This window comes from Sinocyclocheilus rhinocerous, unplaced genomic scaffold (assembly GCF_001515625.1).
Source record: "Sinocyclocheilus rhinocerous isolate Xijiao unplaced genomic scaffold, SAMN03320098_v1.1 scaffold1509, whole genome shotgun sequence".
NCBI lineage: Eukaryota > Metazoa > Chordata > Actinopteri > Cypriniformes > Cyprinidae > Sinocyclocheilus > Sinocyclocheilus rhinocerous.
In genome coordinates this window covers 240,941-255,693 of record NW_015662985.1, presented here as the reverse complement: position 1 = coordinate 255,693, position 14,753 = coordinate 240,941, and the positions used below count along the sequence as shown (strand labels likewise).

Below are 14,753 nucleotides of genomic sequence, written 5' to 3'. Positions count from 1 at the left end.
TTCGAGAGCGTCATCAAAGGCCCTACTCACGCACCCTCTGCCAAACCGTGGAACCAGTTAAGTGTTGCACCGCACACTCAGACCCCTCTTCGGTCCGCCCACGAGCCGCCCGAGTTGGGTCCTTGCATTCCACCTCACTGCCCCACTCCCTAGAACAGGTCTCCAGGCATGCTGTGGCTTACACCGATGCCTTCACCACCGGCTGGGGGGGCCACGAACAATGGGCACACAGTGTCGGGGGTGTGGACGGGCCCCCAACTGCACTGGCATATCAATTGCCTAGAGTTGTTAGCGGTGCGCCTTGCCATGAACCGTCTCAAAGGGCGCTTAGGAGGCAAGCACGTGCTGGTCCGAACGGATAACACGGCGACCGTTGCGTATATCAACCATCAAGGTAGTCTGCGCTCGAGTGAGCCTTCTCGCACAGACACTGTGCAAGGTCAGAGAGGACAAGTAGCAGGTCCTGCTTGTGGCCCCGTATTGGCCCACTTGGACCTGGTTCCTGGAACTAATGCTCCTTGTGACAGCCCCTCCCTGACAGATTCCTCTGAGGAAGGATCTACTGACTCAGAGACGGGGCACCTGTGGCATCCGTGTCCAGACCTCTGGAAACTTCATGTCTGGTCCCTGGACGGGACGCGGAGGTTCTAGGTGACCTACCCCAGCAAGTAGTTGACACCATCACTTCGGCGAGAGCACTGTCTACGGGACATGCTTACGCCTTGAAGTGGAACCTGTTCGTCGAGTGGTGTTCTTCTCACCCAGAAGACCCCCAGAGATGCCCGATCAGGGTTGTGCTTTCCTTTTTGCAGCAAGGGTTGGAGCAAAGGCTGTCTCCCTCCACCCTTAAAGTCTATGTCACTGCGATTGCGATTGAAAACTCTGCTCCTGCTTGCACTGACCTCCATCAAAAGGGTAGGGGACCTGCACGTATTTTCAGTCGACGATTCGTGCCTAGAGTTTGGGCCAGCTGACTCCCAGGTAATCCTGAGGCCCCAGCCCGGCTATGTGCCCAAGGTTCCTACTACCCCCTTCAGGGATCAGGTAGTGAACCTGCAAGCGCTGCCCCCGGAGGAGGCAGACCCAGCCCTAGCTTTGCTTTGTCCCGTCCGAGCCTTGAGATGGTACTGAGGTCCTACTTTAGGACCTCAGTCTGTTACGGAGGCTGGCAGAAGAGGAAGGCCGTCTCTAAGCAGAGGATAGCCCACTGGATTGTGGATGCCATCACCCTGGCTTATCAGGCACAGGGTGTGCCCTGCCCGCTCAGGTTGCGAGCTCACTCAACTAGAAGTGTTGCATCCCCCTGGGTGCTGGCTCGCTGACAGATATTTGTAGAGCTGTGGGCTGGGCGACCCCCAACACGTTCGCTAGATTCTGTAGCCTTCATGTGGAGCCGGTATCCTCCTGTGTTCTCAGCTCAAATGAGTAGAGGCACTGAGAGGCCCCGGTTTAGTGTTGGCTTGTTAAAACTGCTCCAGAGTGTCCCTGTAGACCCTGTCGAGCTCCTCCATCCTGTTCATATGTGTAAGTGCTTCCGAAACCTCGTTTGGGAAGGATGGGGCTTCCGCAACATTCCTGTTCCAAGTGGAACGGGTACGTTTTCCCAGTGTTTTTCAATCTCACTGAGTTTGGTAGTGCTACGACAACAGTGACTGGTCTTCTTGTTCCGAGCCCCTGCATACACCAAAAAGGGGCGCAGGAGGCTTGCACAGGACACTGGAATGGGCAGCATCCATGGCGCTTTGGTAGGGATCCCAATTCATCGGTCACCGACGTGACGTCGAGAGTGACCGACTGAAAGGGAACGTCTCGGTTACGTATGTAACCCTCGTTCCCTGAAGGAGGGAACGGAGACATCATGTCCCGTCGCCATGGCTGCTGTACCACCGCTAAGCGGCCGGGTCACCAGTTCGGCTCCTCAGCGAAAACCTGGTATGCATTGCACCGGCTGCCTTTTTATGCTCACGCTGTGATCAGCGGCAGCTGGATACAATCATCGCATGCCAATGTGCATTGGCTCGTTTAGTTTACACTCAAAGTGGATTGGGCTCTCTAAGCGAGATCCCAATTCGTTGGTCACCGACGTGACGTCTCAGTTCCCTCCTTCAGAGAACAAGGGTTACATACGTAACCGAGACGTTTTTGTACTTATGTTTTAAACCCAAATTACACATTATCTTGAAAAGGAACGGAGAACGTCATAGATTTTTAAATCAAGTGACAGCAGACTTTTTAGTTACTTTCTCTATTGCTCTTGCTTGCCTGCTTGTGTGAGAAAGCACATGTGATGGTAAAAGTGCAACACTGTTGATGTTGAGGAGGTCTTGTGATTGACTGTGATAATTTTGTATTGAGTCTTTCCAGTATTTTGAACAGCCTGTGGCCTAATTTGGTATCAGTAAGGTGTGATGTTTTTCTCAATCATTCCAGTCAGGCAGTAAATTATTTTTTGTCATATGGGATTACCAATTCCAATTGTGATCAACCATTAATTACAACATTACAGACAATCTACATAAATATCATACACATATTGCATACTTTGACAGGGATAATACATGACACACTTGTAGTAAGACATATTAGTTGAGTGCATAGGCGGAAATCCCGGGGGGGTCGGGAGGGACAGGACCCCCCCATCTGAGAGTTGTCCCCGCTAAATATATGATTAAAAACGATGCTGTGCATTGTAAAAAACAATGTTTTATACTTTAAATAATTGTGTAAGTAGACAAACTATCCGCGTTTCGAGGGGGCCCCCGGTAAAAATCGCATTCCGGGGGCTAAAATACACGTTATTGGGGTTGCTTCAACCCGCAGACGTGAAAAACAACCCACGGCAACAGTGATAAAGTAGCCCAAGTCCACAGGAAAACCGCGGACTTGGCAACACTGTGACGGATAGTAATGCCTACAACGGAAACGAGCATTGTCGCGGCGCGACCACAACAGCTTTAAGTTGTCTAATTTGGCACGGTCTCCCTTCTGCACTAATAGTAGTAAGCCATTCCTCTGTGTATACATAGCCTTACAAGTACAATTTTAGCTGAATTATTTGTGCCCTCTTCAAAAATTGCTCTTGAGAAATTTATTTAGACGAAATTTACGCCCCTGGTTGAGTGGCACGATTTTTGTCAAATGTGGATATTTTTATATATTTAAAAAACACAGCAAAACAGCCAGTAATTACCATGCATTTTTATTTGCATATATATATATATATAATTACGTTGTTGTTGTTGTTGTTGTTGTTTACATCTGCAGCTTATGGAGTTTAAGATAATTATCACATTACATTGAACACTTCCTGGTGTTTCTTTTGTCCTCAGAATAAATATGGATACAACTGAAGCACTGTGCTGCCCTCACAGATACATTGATTTGATTTCGGTCTTGTTTACCTTCAGGAAGGGCTGGAGGTATCAAGCTCAGAGAGTGTTAATATGATTATCTTTCCCAATAGGCTTTATTGAATCTGTCTGTATCTTTGTAGCCTATGTGAGAAAAAGTAATATACTACTGTAATATTATTACTTTTGTAATGCGTTACTCCCAACACTGGTGAGTATATGTGTGAGTGTGTGTGGCTTATTTTGGTTTCTCTCTGGTCTTAATGGAAAGGGTGAAAGAACTCAGAGAGGAGCTAATGACTGGAGTTGGGCTTCTTGCGAGCTGACATGAAAGTCTTCCACCCCGCATATTTAAAAATTCAAACGGGTCAGGATTAAAATTTAAACACTGCAGACTTGAGAATCTAATCCACTGAGGGATGAAAGTCTGGGGAGCGTTCCTGATCTGCGGTCCTCAGAGAGGTAGGTGTGCGAGTGTGATTGTGTCTCAGAGCAGAGTTATTATATAGAAACTGACATAATCCCACACCAGTATGATCTCTCTGTCTGTGTGGGAAAGAAGAAAATGTCTGTTTTGTGTATTATGTAACACTCGCTACTGTAAATTTATTGAAAGTGCTTTAAAAACTGACCAGCCGTCTCATCTTTGTCTCTTATTTCCCTTCTTTTCTTTCACTCATGCCATCTTTCTGTCTTTATCATTCTGCTGACCTCCACACATCTACCCTCTCCTCCATACAGTAAGCTCAAACCAGAGCAGTCATGCTCATGAGTACCCAGACTGCCAAGAAGGGGGTAATGAAGCCAGCTTTCTGGTGTCCCCTCTTGTGGTGGCTGGCATCGTCATCGGCCTGGTGCTCTTCCTCTCCTGCGTCACCATCATTGTGGGCAGTCTGCGCAAAGACAGCCGACTGCGCAACCCCCACCTGCGTGCCAGCTACGGTCAGTGGCCTAACTTCATGGGGTCCACAACATATTTAAAACACTTCATGCTTTTGTTTGTAGTTTCTGTGTGGCATAATGACATGCAGTTGATTTGTCATACTGTTTTGAAAAAGTTGAGAGGAACCAACCCTGTAGTGCATTCAGACTTATGTTTGGGAGGTCAGGGAATAATGCTGGTGAAAAGCCAGTCCTTGTATAACCCTTCTGCTTCTATCAGTTAGCCTTGTCCAGTAGATAGTGATGTGGTCAGCAAGACCCTCTCTCTGTTATTTGGCATTGACTGTATTATAAACTGCAAAATTGTGAAGGTTTAGGTTTACTTTAAACTTTGCATGTCCTAGCAGAGTTCCAACTGGTGTGTTTTATCAAGAATCATGGTCATGTTCCACTGTTTTATAATTTTGAGTTTGTGCTATCTGTCTTTAAAATAAATGTCACTTAGTTTGATTTTCTTTTTTATCTTATGCAGTGACATTTATATATTTTTAATGTGGTCATATCTTGAAAAATACGTTTTTCCATTTAGATTTTCCGTTTTGCTGCTATTGTTTCTACAGCTCCTGATGGCCTCTCATATGGTGGCTCCATTGGAGAGCTGAGGTCCACTTGTGTTGAGGACTTTCCCCCTGCATTTGACTTTGACTCCTACGTGGAGACGCTGTCTCAAGTCAACGTCATGTACCCAGACTCCCCACCTCAGTGAGTCGCATTTTACCTCTGGATTGAGTCTATGTGAATATATGTTGTATGTACAGTGGAGGGTAGAGAAGGGAAGGTGTGCGTGTGTGCGTGAGTAATCGGTAATGAGATCACTTGTGACAGAGAAGGCACACTGCCTCTTCAATGGATTCCATTCCACCATCCTTTTCGCAGCCTTTAAAGGCCTCAGCATAGCATGAGCTGATAACCACATTAAAAGCCAGTTAGAGATGCTAAAGATAGAAATAGTTTAGAATGATTTGCCATATTTCAACTATATTTCACTCGTTTCTCTCACAACTTGACTTGAAGTGTAACTTGCCCCCATCTTATCAGATTCAGACATTCAGTCTTGAAGGGTCTGTTTGAAAATAATGAAACCTGTTTTAGTTAGATTAGTTCTCGTATCCGGGAAAAGCAGAATTACACTGTGTTGGGACTCTGTGTTAATTTTTCATATTGCTTGAAAAATTAGGAATTAGAGAGAAATGGTCAAAAATAGGAAGAATTTGCAGAGAACCAGATGAGTAGTTGTATTCTCTCTTCTCAGCTCTCAGTCCTTTTCTTCTTTCTCTGTTCAGAAGGTTTCAGCTTTCGCAGTACTCCCTCATCCTGTGAGGAAGCTTTTCAGTTCTCCTAACAAGCAGGGATTGCTGATAAATGCCATGGCTTTGCACTGAAAAAGGCTTGGTGTGTTTGATCTAAATGGCAGCTTGTCTAATTGGCATCTTCAAAGAATCTGTCAGTTCCCTTCCTTGCCATTTAGCATGCCTGCCTTCACACAGCGACCCATAATATACTCCTCAGGTAGGGGAGCCCATCACAGAGGGCTGTCTCCGAGTCAGAAAGGTTTATTTTTTATCAGATCTCATTCCAACACTATGATTTTAGGGTGGGTGTCAAAACCAGCTCAAATGAACAATGGCCATTGCTGTTTTTAGCATTTATTACTCATAAGAGCACCACAAAAGCAATTTGATTGTGTGAAAGAACCTCACAACCTTGTAATACATTACAAAATCAATACCAGATCATTAGCTGAGGCGATACATTTCAAAATTATTATGACCTCAGGGCTATCTCTACATCCTGGAGTCATTATAACTATAGTCTGTACCATATAACTATAATCTATCCATTCGGGATATATGCATTATATTATTTTATTTTAAGTGAACTCTAAAACCATTATAACCTCCTTGGGGATATGCTATATATACTGATATATTTATGCCTTCATAAAAGAAGTGTGTAATCTGAAAAATTATTATGACCATATTAAAATAAAATTATGAGGTCATAGTGATTTTGGAATGTATAGCTTCTGATGGAGCAGTAATGTATGTAGAAGTCAGTGATATTAGAACTCAAATCGGAAGGCCAAATAAAGTGCTTTTGCTTTCGCACTGAAACACACACCGTCTCCCTGACATGGCTGCTTTAACACAACTGCTTTTCCTGAAACCATGCCTTCTTTCTTTGCGTGCACATTTGGGCGGCATTATGCTAATATTTCCACATAGTGAGGTAGATATGTGGGGGCGTGTTAGAACGAGCCGTTTTAGGTAGGTGTGGCTGACTCTTAACTTTTATAAAGAATATCTCTTTGGATTTGAGACTTTAGTCTTTGTAACTTTACAGATCTTCTTTATGCACCAAGAGCTTGTAACACTCCAAAGAGAAAGGAAAACTTGAAATCGCATCATATGACCCCTTTAAGGCTGGAATACACTACACAAATTTTTGCCCCGATTTACAGTTTGGATAAGTAAACGCTAATTGCCTAAATTCAGAGCCAGTCTGCAGATTTGAGTCAACAGATTTCATAGAAAACTGCGTAGAGTATGATGGTCATCGACGCTGATTTTTTTTAGCTTCAGTTTATGATTCAACCTAGTTGGAGGATATCAAAAATGTTTGATTTGATATTTTCAGTCGATTTTAGAACACATATTGTTTTCATTTGTCACGCGTCTCCTATCAACAATACACACGTTTCTGCATGAGTAATCCTAATTGACTTTAAAGTCTGGTTGTTTGTGATCCTCAGTCGTGTAGTGTATGATGGTCAGTTTTCCTCTGTGACTATTTACAAAGTCATTAAGTGTATGATGCTTACCGTTTTAAAATCTGTTCAGATTTTTTAAGTCGTGTAGTGTATTCCAGCCTAGTGTATGAGGTTATTGTGGTTGTGGAATGTAGTGCATGAACCCTCACCTTTAGCCTACTCAACCAAATGTAGTAGACTTGTATTACAATATTCTGTTGGCTTGCATTAAAAGCGCATTCATAGTGTAGACTATAGTTTGCTGTATTTTAAGTACCTAGTATTTCAGGGTGTTTGTTCTAAATGTGGGGGCAAAAAGGCACCTTTACCTTTACACCACATTGGGAAAGAAAAAAAAAATACAGGTGTCTGATCCATGCATATATCCACTGACCTACAAAACACTTGGACCAAGAGACTCCAAAATATGAATGAAAGTGTGCGCTCATGCACACTGGCAGTGTTTAGTATATGGGAAATCAAAAAATGTGCAATGCTACACAGTACACACACATTTATCTAACATGCCAAAGCAACCTTTCATTTGAGTTCAGATTTTCTGGAAAGCGCAATATGTTTGTCACAATTATTTATGCACTAGAATTGAGTGAAAAGAATGATTGCTTACTCAAATGTAAGGAGACTGGATTTAAAGTCCACATTTCAGTTTTTATACTGTAGGCTTCATATATGATCTACAGACCAGATTAGCCCATCATTTTGACTATTTATCAAAATCAGTTAAGTTTGTGTTAAAATATCTGAGCAAACATAATGGTGATCTGATGTTACTCATACCTTTACTTTACAAGGTCGTACAATTCAGGCGTATATGAAATGAATTTTTATGAATGGTACCAAGGTGAAGGCTTAGCTCATGAATATTTGGTTACATGACTGAACAGTCTTGGAAAATTACCTTGCAATGTCAGCATGAGCTAATTAATATTCATGAGTTTGATGTCACAACACGCCCATCTTGCCTTCTTATCCCCCTTTAAATGTAAAACACTGTCCGGATATATACTTTGAACTTTATTGAATGGATTACATGTAAAAGTGTCCCTGCTCTAAATAAAAACTGTTGCGTGCTGCTGTCAAAGTTGTTGACTCGAATCTTGACTGAAGTCCAGGTTGACTTGTGACTTCATGCAGAAGCATCACTTCTGATTGACCTGACTGTTGAGTCAGTTCATCTGCTCTTAAAGTGACTCTGTCTAGTTAAGTTATTTATCACTCCTGTAGTTATTCTTTCTCAATACTGAAGTGCTTCCTCGGTTGCATAACAAATCTCTAAATTGTTAAGCATGTGGCTGCCTGTTTGCGTGTGTGTGTTTGTGTGTTGAATACCAGAGAGGAAAGGTTTAGTAAGGGTCATGCTTGTGCTCAACTTGCCTGCCCTTCATGGCTTGTTTCACAGAGTGCCAATGTTATTTACATCTCTATGACAGTTCCATTAGGCTGGCAGAGCCCTCTGGTGAAGCTCGATTCATCAGCTGGGGTCATATATATTATTGTTTTTTGCTTTATGTGGTTTTTGAAGCGTCAACATTGAGGGTTCCATTCACTTGCATTATATGGACTCGCAGAAATTGATTATTTTTCTAACATTTTTTCTTTGTGAAAGAACAAGAAAGTCATATACATCTGAGATGGCATGAGGGTTTATTGAACTTGTTTATTAACTGTTATACAATTTATCACACATCAGCATGGATTACAGCCACGCTGATATTTGGAACAGCACTCTTGCTTATGTGACATTGCTTTGCAAAATATTATTTTGCTACTTTTTTGGAAGGGCTTTCTTTCATTTTAAAGGGGTCATATGATGCGATTTCAAGTTTTCCTTTCAGGACTTTGGAATGAGGAGCTATTAGCGCAGTGGGTGTAAGTTCAAGCCCATTGGCAGTGTGTTTGTGTGGCTGTGCTTGTGTCTCTGTGGGACTGGCAGGGAGGGGCTGTGGCATGTGACTCATGCCAGGGCAGCTATGGCCACAGATGGCACCTGGGAACTTAGTGCTCAGGGTATGTATATGAGCTGCTCACCTGTGGAGCCTGTGAAGTGCCACTTCCGCAGAACAGGAGAAAAATAGGCAGATCCCAGAAATACACACTCTGCAATGCGTTCATGATTCTATACACACGTCATAACTCTCCATTTAACACTGATAATAATAAGAACCATGATTAATAATTGATTGAGCACCACATCAGCATATTAGAATGATTTCTGAAGGATCGTGTGACACTGAAGACTGGAGAAATGGCATCACATGAATAAATTACATTTTTAAAATGTATTTAAATAGAATTTAATATAATCATATTATTATATTAAAATATAATGATTTTATATGTTGTATTTATTTTTTTTTTTTTTCAGAAACCATTATACTGTAATTCAAAAGTTTGTGGTCAGTAAAATAAAAGAAAAAAATATAAAATATATAAGTAAGGACACAGTAAATTGATTGTTACTAAAGATTTGTATTGCAAATTATGTTTATTGAACTTGCTGTTGATCAAATAATCCAGAAAAAATGTGTATGGTTTTAAGCAGCAAAACTTGTTTTCAACATTGATAATAATAAGAACCATGATTAATAATTGATTGAGCACCACATCAGCATATTAGAATGATTTCTGAAGGATCGTGTGACACTGAAGACTGGAGAAATGGCATCACAGGAATAAATTACATTTTAAAAATGTATTTAAATAGAATTTAATATAATCATATTATTATATTAAAATATAATTATTTTATATGTTGTATTTATTTAATACAAATTTATTTTAAAGATTGAGTGTGGAATGACAGAGACTGTATACTATATTCCTGTTGTCTACAGGTGCTTTTTTTCATGGGGAAGTGGGAACCGTCTTCATTAGCCCAAGGTGCAAAAAACAACTGATGCTCATATTTGTTCTTAGGAAGAACAATAGTGAAAAATAAAACATTAAAGCAAATACGGGCTGTTTATTATTTATGGATATGGATAAATGAGATGAGAGTCACAGTCATGACTGGGCTGTGACATTTGTATAGCCTGATTAATGTATTATTGTCAGTTGAGGTGGCATCTCAGTAAGTGTGTGTGGAGGGGTCCCTGAGGAGCCGGACTCCTTCACAGGGGAAGCAGGATGGTGCAAAACAGTTCTCACCTTGTTCTGAAGAGAGCGAACAGCTTTATGTAACACTCACACGGAGGGATATAGAAAGCCCTAACAGATCTCTGCACTATCACCTTCTTATCATTTCAGAAAAAAATCTTTCATACCTTTACCTGTGATTCATCGTATTGAATGTGCTTTTATTTTGATAGCATCTTGCGCACACACTTGCACATGGAGGATTCTCGATCAGAGTCATTATTTATGTATGAGGAGCAGGGGAACACACCGCTGAGGGTAACCACGGTAACAACGGAGGTCTTATTCATATCGATTAGAGGTGACACAGCAGGAGTTGTGAACCTTTAAATGAGCACAACTGCATCAGGCTGCAGAGTAGAGGTCTACATGGAAATTGAAGTTGAATCCTAAAATTGGTCTGTAAATCAAACTTTGATACCTGAATCAGCATATTAGAATGATTTCTGAAGGATCGTGTGACACTGAAGACTGGAGAAATGGCATCACATGAATAAATTACATTTTTAAAATGTATTTAAATAGAATTTAATATAATCATATTATTATATTAAAATATAATGATTTTATATGTTGTATTTATTTATTTATTTAATACAAATTTATTTTAAAGATTGAGTGTGGAATGACAGAGACTGTATACTATATTCCTGTTGTCTACAGGTGCTTTTTTTCATGGGGAAGTGGGAACCGTCTTCATTAGCCCAAGGTGCAAAAAACAACTGATGCTCATATTTGTTCTTAGGAAGAACAATAGTGAAAAATAAAACATTAAAGCAAATACGGGCTGTTTATTATTTATGGATATGGATAAATGAGATGAGAGTCACAGTCATGACTGGGCTGTGACATTTGTATAGCCTGATTAATGTATTATTGTCAGTTGAGGTGGCATCTCAGTAAGTATGTGTGGAGGGGTCCCTGAGGAGCCAGACTCCTTCACAGGGGAAGCAGGATGGTGCAAAACAGTTCTCACCTTGTTCTGAAGAGAGCGAACAGCTTTATGTAACACTCACACGGAGGGATATAGAAAGCCCTAACAGATCTCTGCACTATCACCTTCTTATCATTTCAGAAAAAAATCTTTCATACCTTTACCTGTGATTCATCGCATTGAATGTGCTTTTATTTTGATAGCATCTTGCGCACACACTTGCACATGGAGGATTCTCGATCAGAGTCATTATTTATGTATGAGGAGCAGGGGAACACACCGCTGAGGGTAACCACGGTAACAACGGAGGTCTTATTCATATCGATTAGAGGTGACACAGCAGGAGTTGTGAACCTTTAAATGAGCACAACTGCATCAGGCTGCAGAGTAGAGGTCTACATGGAAATTGAAGTTGAATCCTAAAATTGGTCTGTAAATCAAACTTTGGTACCTGATCCAGCATGACCTGTCAAAATCAATCAGTCTTTCTATTTCCTTTCAAGTCAGCATGAAAGTAAAATTCAATCTGTCTTGTTTTCTAAATGCTTGTTATTGATCTTATTGTGAACAATTCATCCATACATATGTTTCTTCCAGTGAAATGTCAGATTTCTCTCTGGTGACGTCTGCTGGATTTTTTCAAAAACTGAGTTCACTTAAACCCTGCACCTTTCTTACAATCAACTTCAAGCTTACATTCAGAACCAAGTTCCCTCCCTACATTTTAATCCATTTCACTTAAATGTACATCACAATATGGAAGAAAATATCTGTCGTTACTTTTGTTACATAGTCATTTTAAGATGAGTAACCTTCCATATGTACAGTATTAGGTTTTACAGTGCTGTGGTTTAACTCAAAGATGGAGTCCAAAGACAAAAACAAAATGTATCTGATTTAATGTTTCTGATGTAATAATTTATTTTCAAAAATTATTTTTCACTAATTACAAACATCAATCTGAGCTAAGTAACACACATTTGACAGTTAATAAACAACAAGAAATATAGAAAAATAAATATATAAATTTACAGATTATCTAATGGTAACTCTGCTTTTTCGTTGAGGTCTTAGTTTTTTATTATATGTGGTTATATAATTTCATTAGTGATGAAAAAAATGCTCTACTTCAACCATTATAAGTCAGTGTTAAGATATATTGATTCATTCATAGGCTACTCAGACTATATATTTGACAATTTATTATTATTATTATTAATATTATTATAATTCAGAAATTTGTTTAATACATTAAGTACAATACTAGTGAATCAAAAAAGAACGTGAGGCCAAGAATGCAGAATTGAGTGAATTACACATTACAAGGTGGCCTTTTTTATCTTCGTGTATATTAAAGTGGGCTGAGGTGGACTCATAATGCTACTCTGCAGGGGGAGTTGCTGTTTGGCTTTGTGTATGTCTGCGAATCAATTTCATAATGTAACCCAATATAAGGTACAAAGACTGCATAATGCATTTGTATACAGTCCAAGGGATGTAGTGATTGGCCTTCATTGCCAAGTTAAGAAACAGAGTCTGCCAAAGTGTGCAATACTTAGACACAGTGGCACCAAAGTATATCTGTGCAGTATTCTCAGGGACGTGTGCCAGAGCATTGTGTGGTTATGAGCATTCAGCCAAGCTGTCAATACTGCTTGACCTGCTTATAGTGGCAGTGTAAAGTGTCCAGGCATGGAGTCCCGTTTTTGCAGTTTTTGCATTTTGCAATACTTTGATCATAATTATGTCTCTCATATAGTTTTGACTTTATATTGTAATTATGACTTAATATATTATAAATTTAAAGCTCTAGGCAGACGTAAAAAAAATATTTTTATTTTTAATTTTTTTGCACTTTGCGTTCATGTGTAAATGTCATAATACTTTGATAATAATTATGTCTCTCATAGTTTTGACTTTATCTTGTAATTATGACTTCATATATTATCAATTTAAAGCTCTAGGCAGATGTTAAAAAAAAAAAGCAAAAGCAAAAGAAAATGCTCTTGGTTATGACTCACTAAAACATTTTGTCACTTAAAAATGTATTGATTACTCTGCTACACTAAAATTCATCTAGTTTAGTTTACTTTATACATTTTGAGGCCATTTATAATGATTTAATTAGACTAAGTGAATTGTAACCCTTGACATTTTTTGCTAGTATTCACCAGATAATAATAAATGCAACAAATGTATCTGTTACAATCTATTTTTGGTTGATAACTTCAACTGCTTGATGTATCAGCAGTCTCTAATCTCAGCCAACTATAGATGCAGAGGCAAAAATAAAGAATGACCGTCAAGCACCACAGATGTTATTCAGAGTTCACATGAAGAGGCGTTTTTCGTGTTCATGATGTGGTATAATTACCATCATGACATGAGAAGAGAAACAGAGAAGACAGAGAAACTTTAAGAGAAGGAGAATGAAACTAGATTGATTTCGTCTGAACCACTTTTTTTGGTGTTTACCTGCTCCTTTAATGGGTCCCAGTCATGCTTAGCCATTTTCCCTGGTATCATCACCTCTTCCAGTTGAGCAGGTGGTGTGTTAATTAGCTCTCATCACCTTACTGAAGCCTGACGGAGGAGGAGAGGGAGTAGATCGTTGAGTCTATGGGAGATACAGCTGCTGCTGCTATTAGATCAGTTTATTACACAACCAAGGATTGTACAAGCATCAGAAATAATTCACGTCCACAAATGGCAGCTTAATGAACAGTTCCACGAGAGAGTGACCCACAAGATGCCCGCGAAAATGTATGTAACTCTTTTTCATACAACACCAGGTAGTGACCATTTTGAAAGCATGTGTCTTAAATTGTCAACATTTGTGTTGTGTTAGAAAATTAGGTGCTGTATGTATTTTGTATTCAATAAAATAAATATTTTAAATAAATAAATATCTGGATTCCAGTCAGTTCTGGAAAAATTACGAAGTGCTCAGATTGTGTTATTTATTTTGGAGAAACCAAAATAAAAACTGTTCAAAAGTTTAGGGTCATTAAGATTTGTTTTTTTATGTTTTTGAAAGACGTCTCTTATACTCACCAAAGCTAAATTTATTTGATCAAAAAAGAACATTGTGAAATATTATTACAATTTAAAATAACGGTTTTCTATTTGAATATATTGATTTATTCCTGTGATGGCAAAGCTGAATTTTCAGCAGGTATTCCTCCAGTCACACAATCTTTCAGAAATCATTCTAATATGCTGATTTGGTGCTCAAGAAACATTTCTAATTATCAATGTTGACATGTTTTTTCAGGATTCTTTGAATAATAGTTCAAAAGAACAGCATTTATTTGAAATGGAAATTTCAAACGCCTTTACTGTAATTTTTTAACCATTTAAAGGCACAATATGTAAGATTTTTTTATTAAAATATCCAAAAACCACTAAAACAGTGTTATATATTTTGCTGACTTGTGTACTTACACTATCCCAAATGTTTCAAAGAATGTTTAAATCCAGAGAAATAATCAATATTAACTAGTGACACGGACCGTGTCTATAGTGTCATTGTGTCGCCTGCTAATGACGTCATAACCCCTCGATTTCCAGTTTTGTTTTGTAGAAAACATGGAAACACCAAAGACGCTTTAATATGTTGTGC

General features: G+C 39.4%; 1 protein-coding gene across 1 annotated transcript in view; it reads left to right on the top strand.

Annotated features, from left to right (window-relative positions):
• The window catches only part of LOC107728690 (protein BEAN1-like), a 51,866-nt gene that overhangs the window by 34,300 nt on the left and 2,813 nt on the right, over positions 1–14,753 (top strand). Inside the window, exons 4-5 of the mRNA XM_016538967.1 lie at positions 4,092–4,292; positions 4,853–4,994. Coding sequence (XP_016394453.1) covers positions 4,092–4,292; positions 4,853–4,994 — 343 coding nt within the window. The remainder of the gene's footprint in view (positions 1–4,091; positions 4,293–4,852; positions 4,995–14,753) is intronic.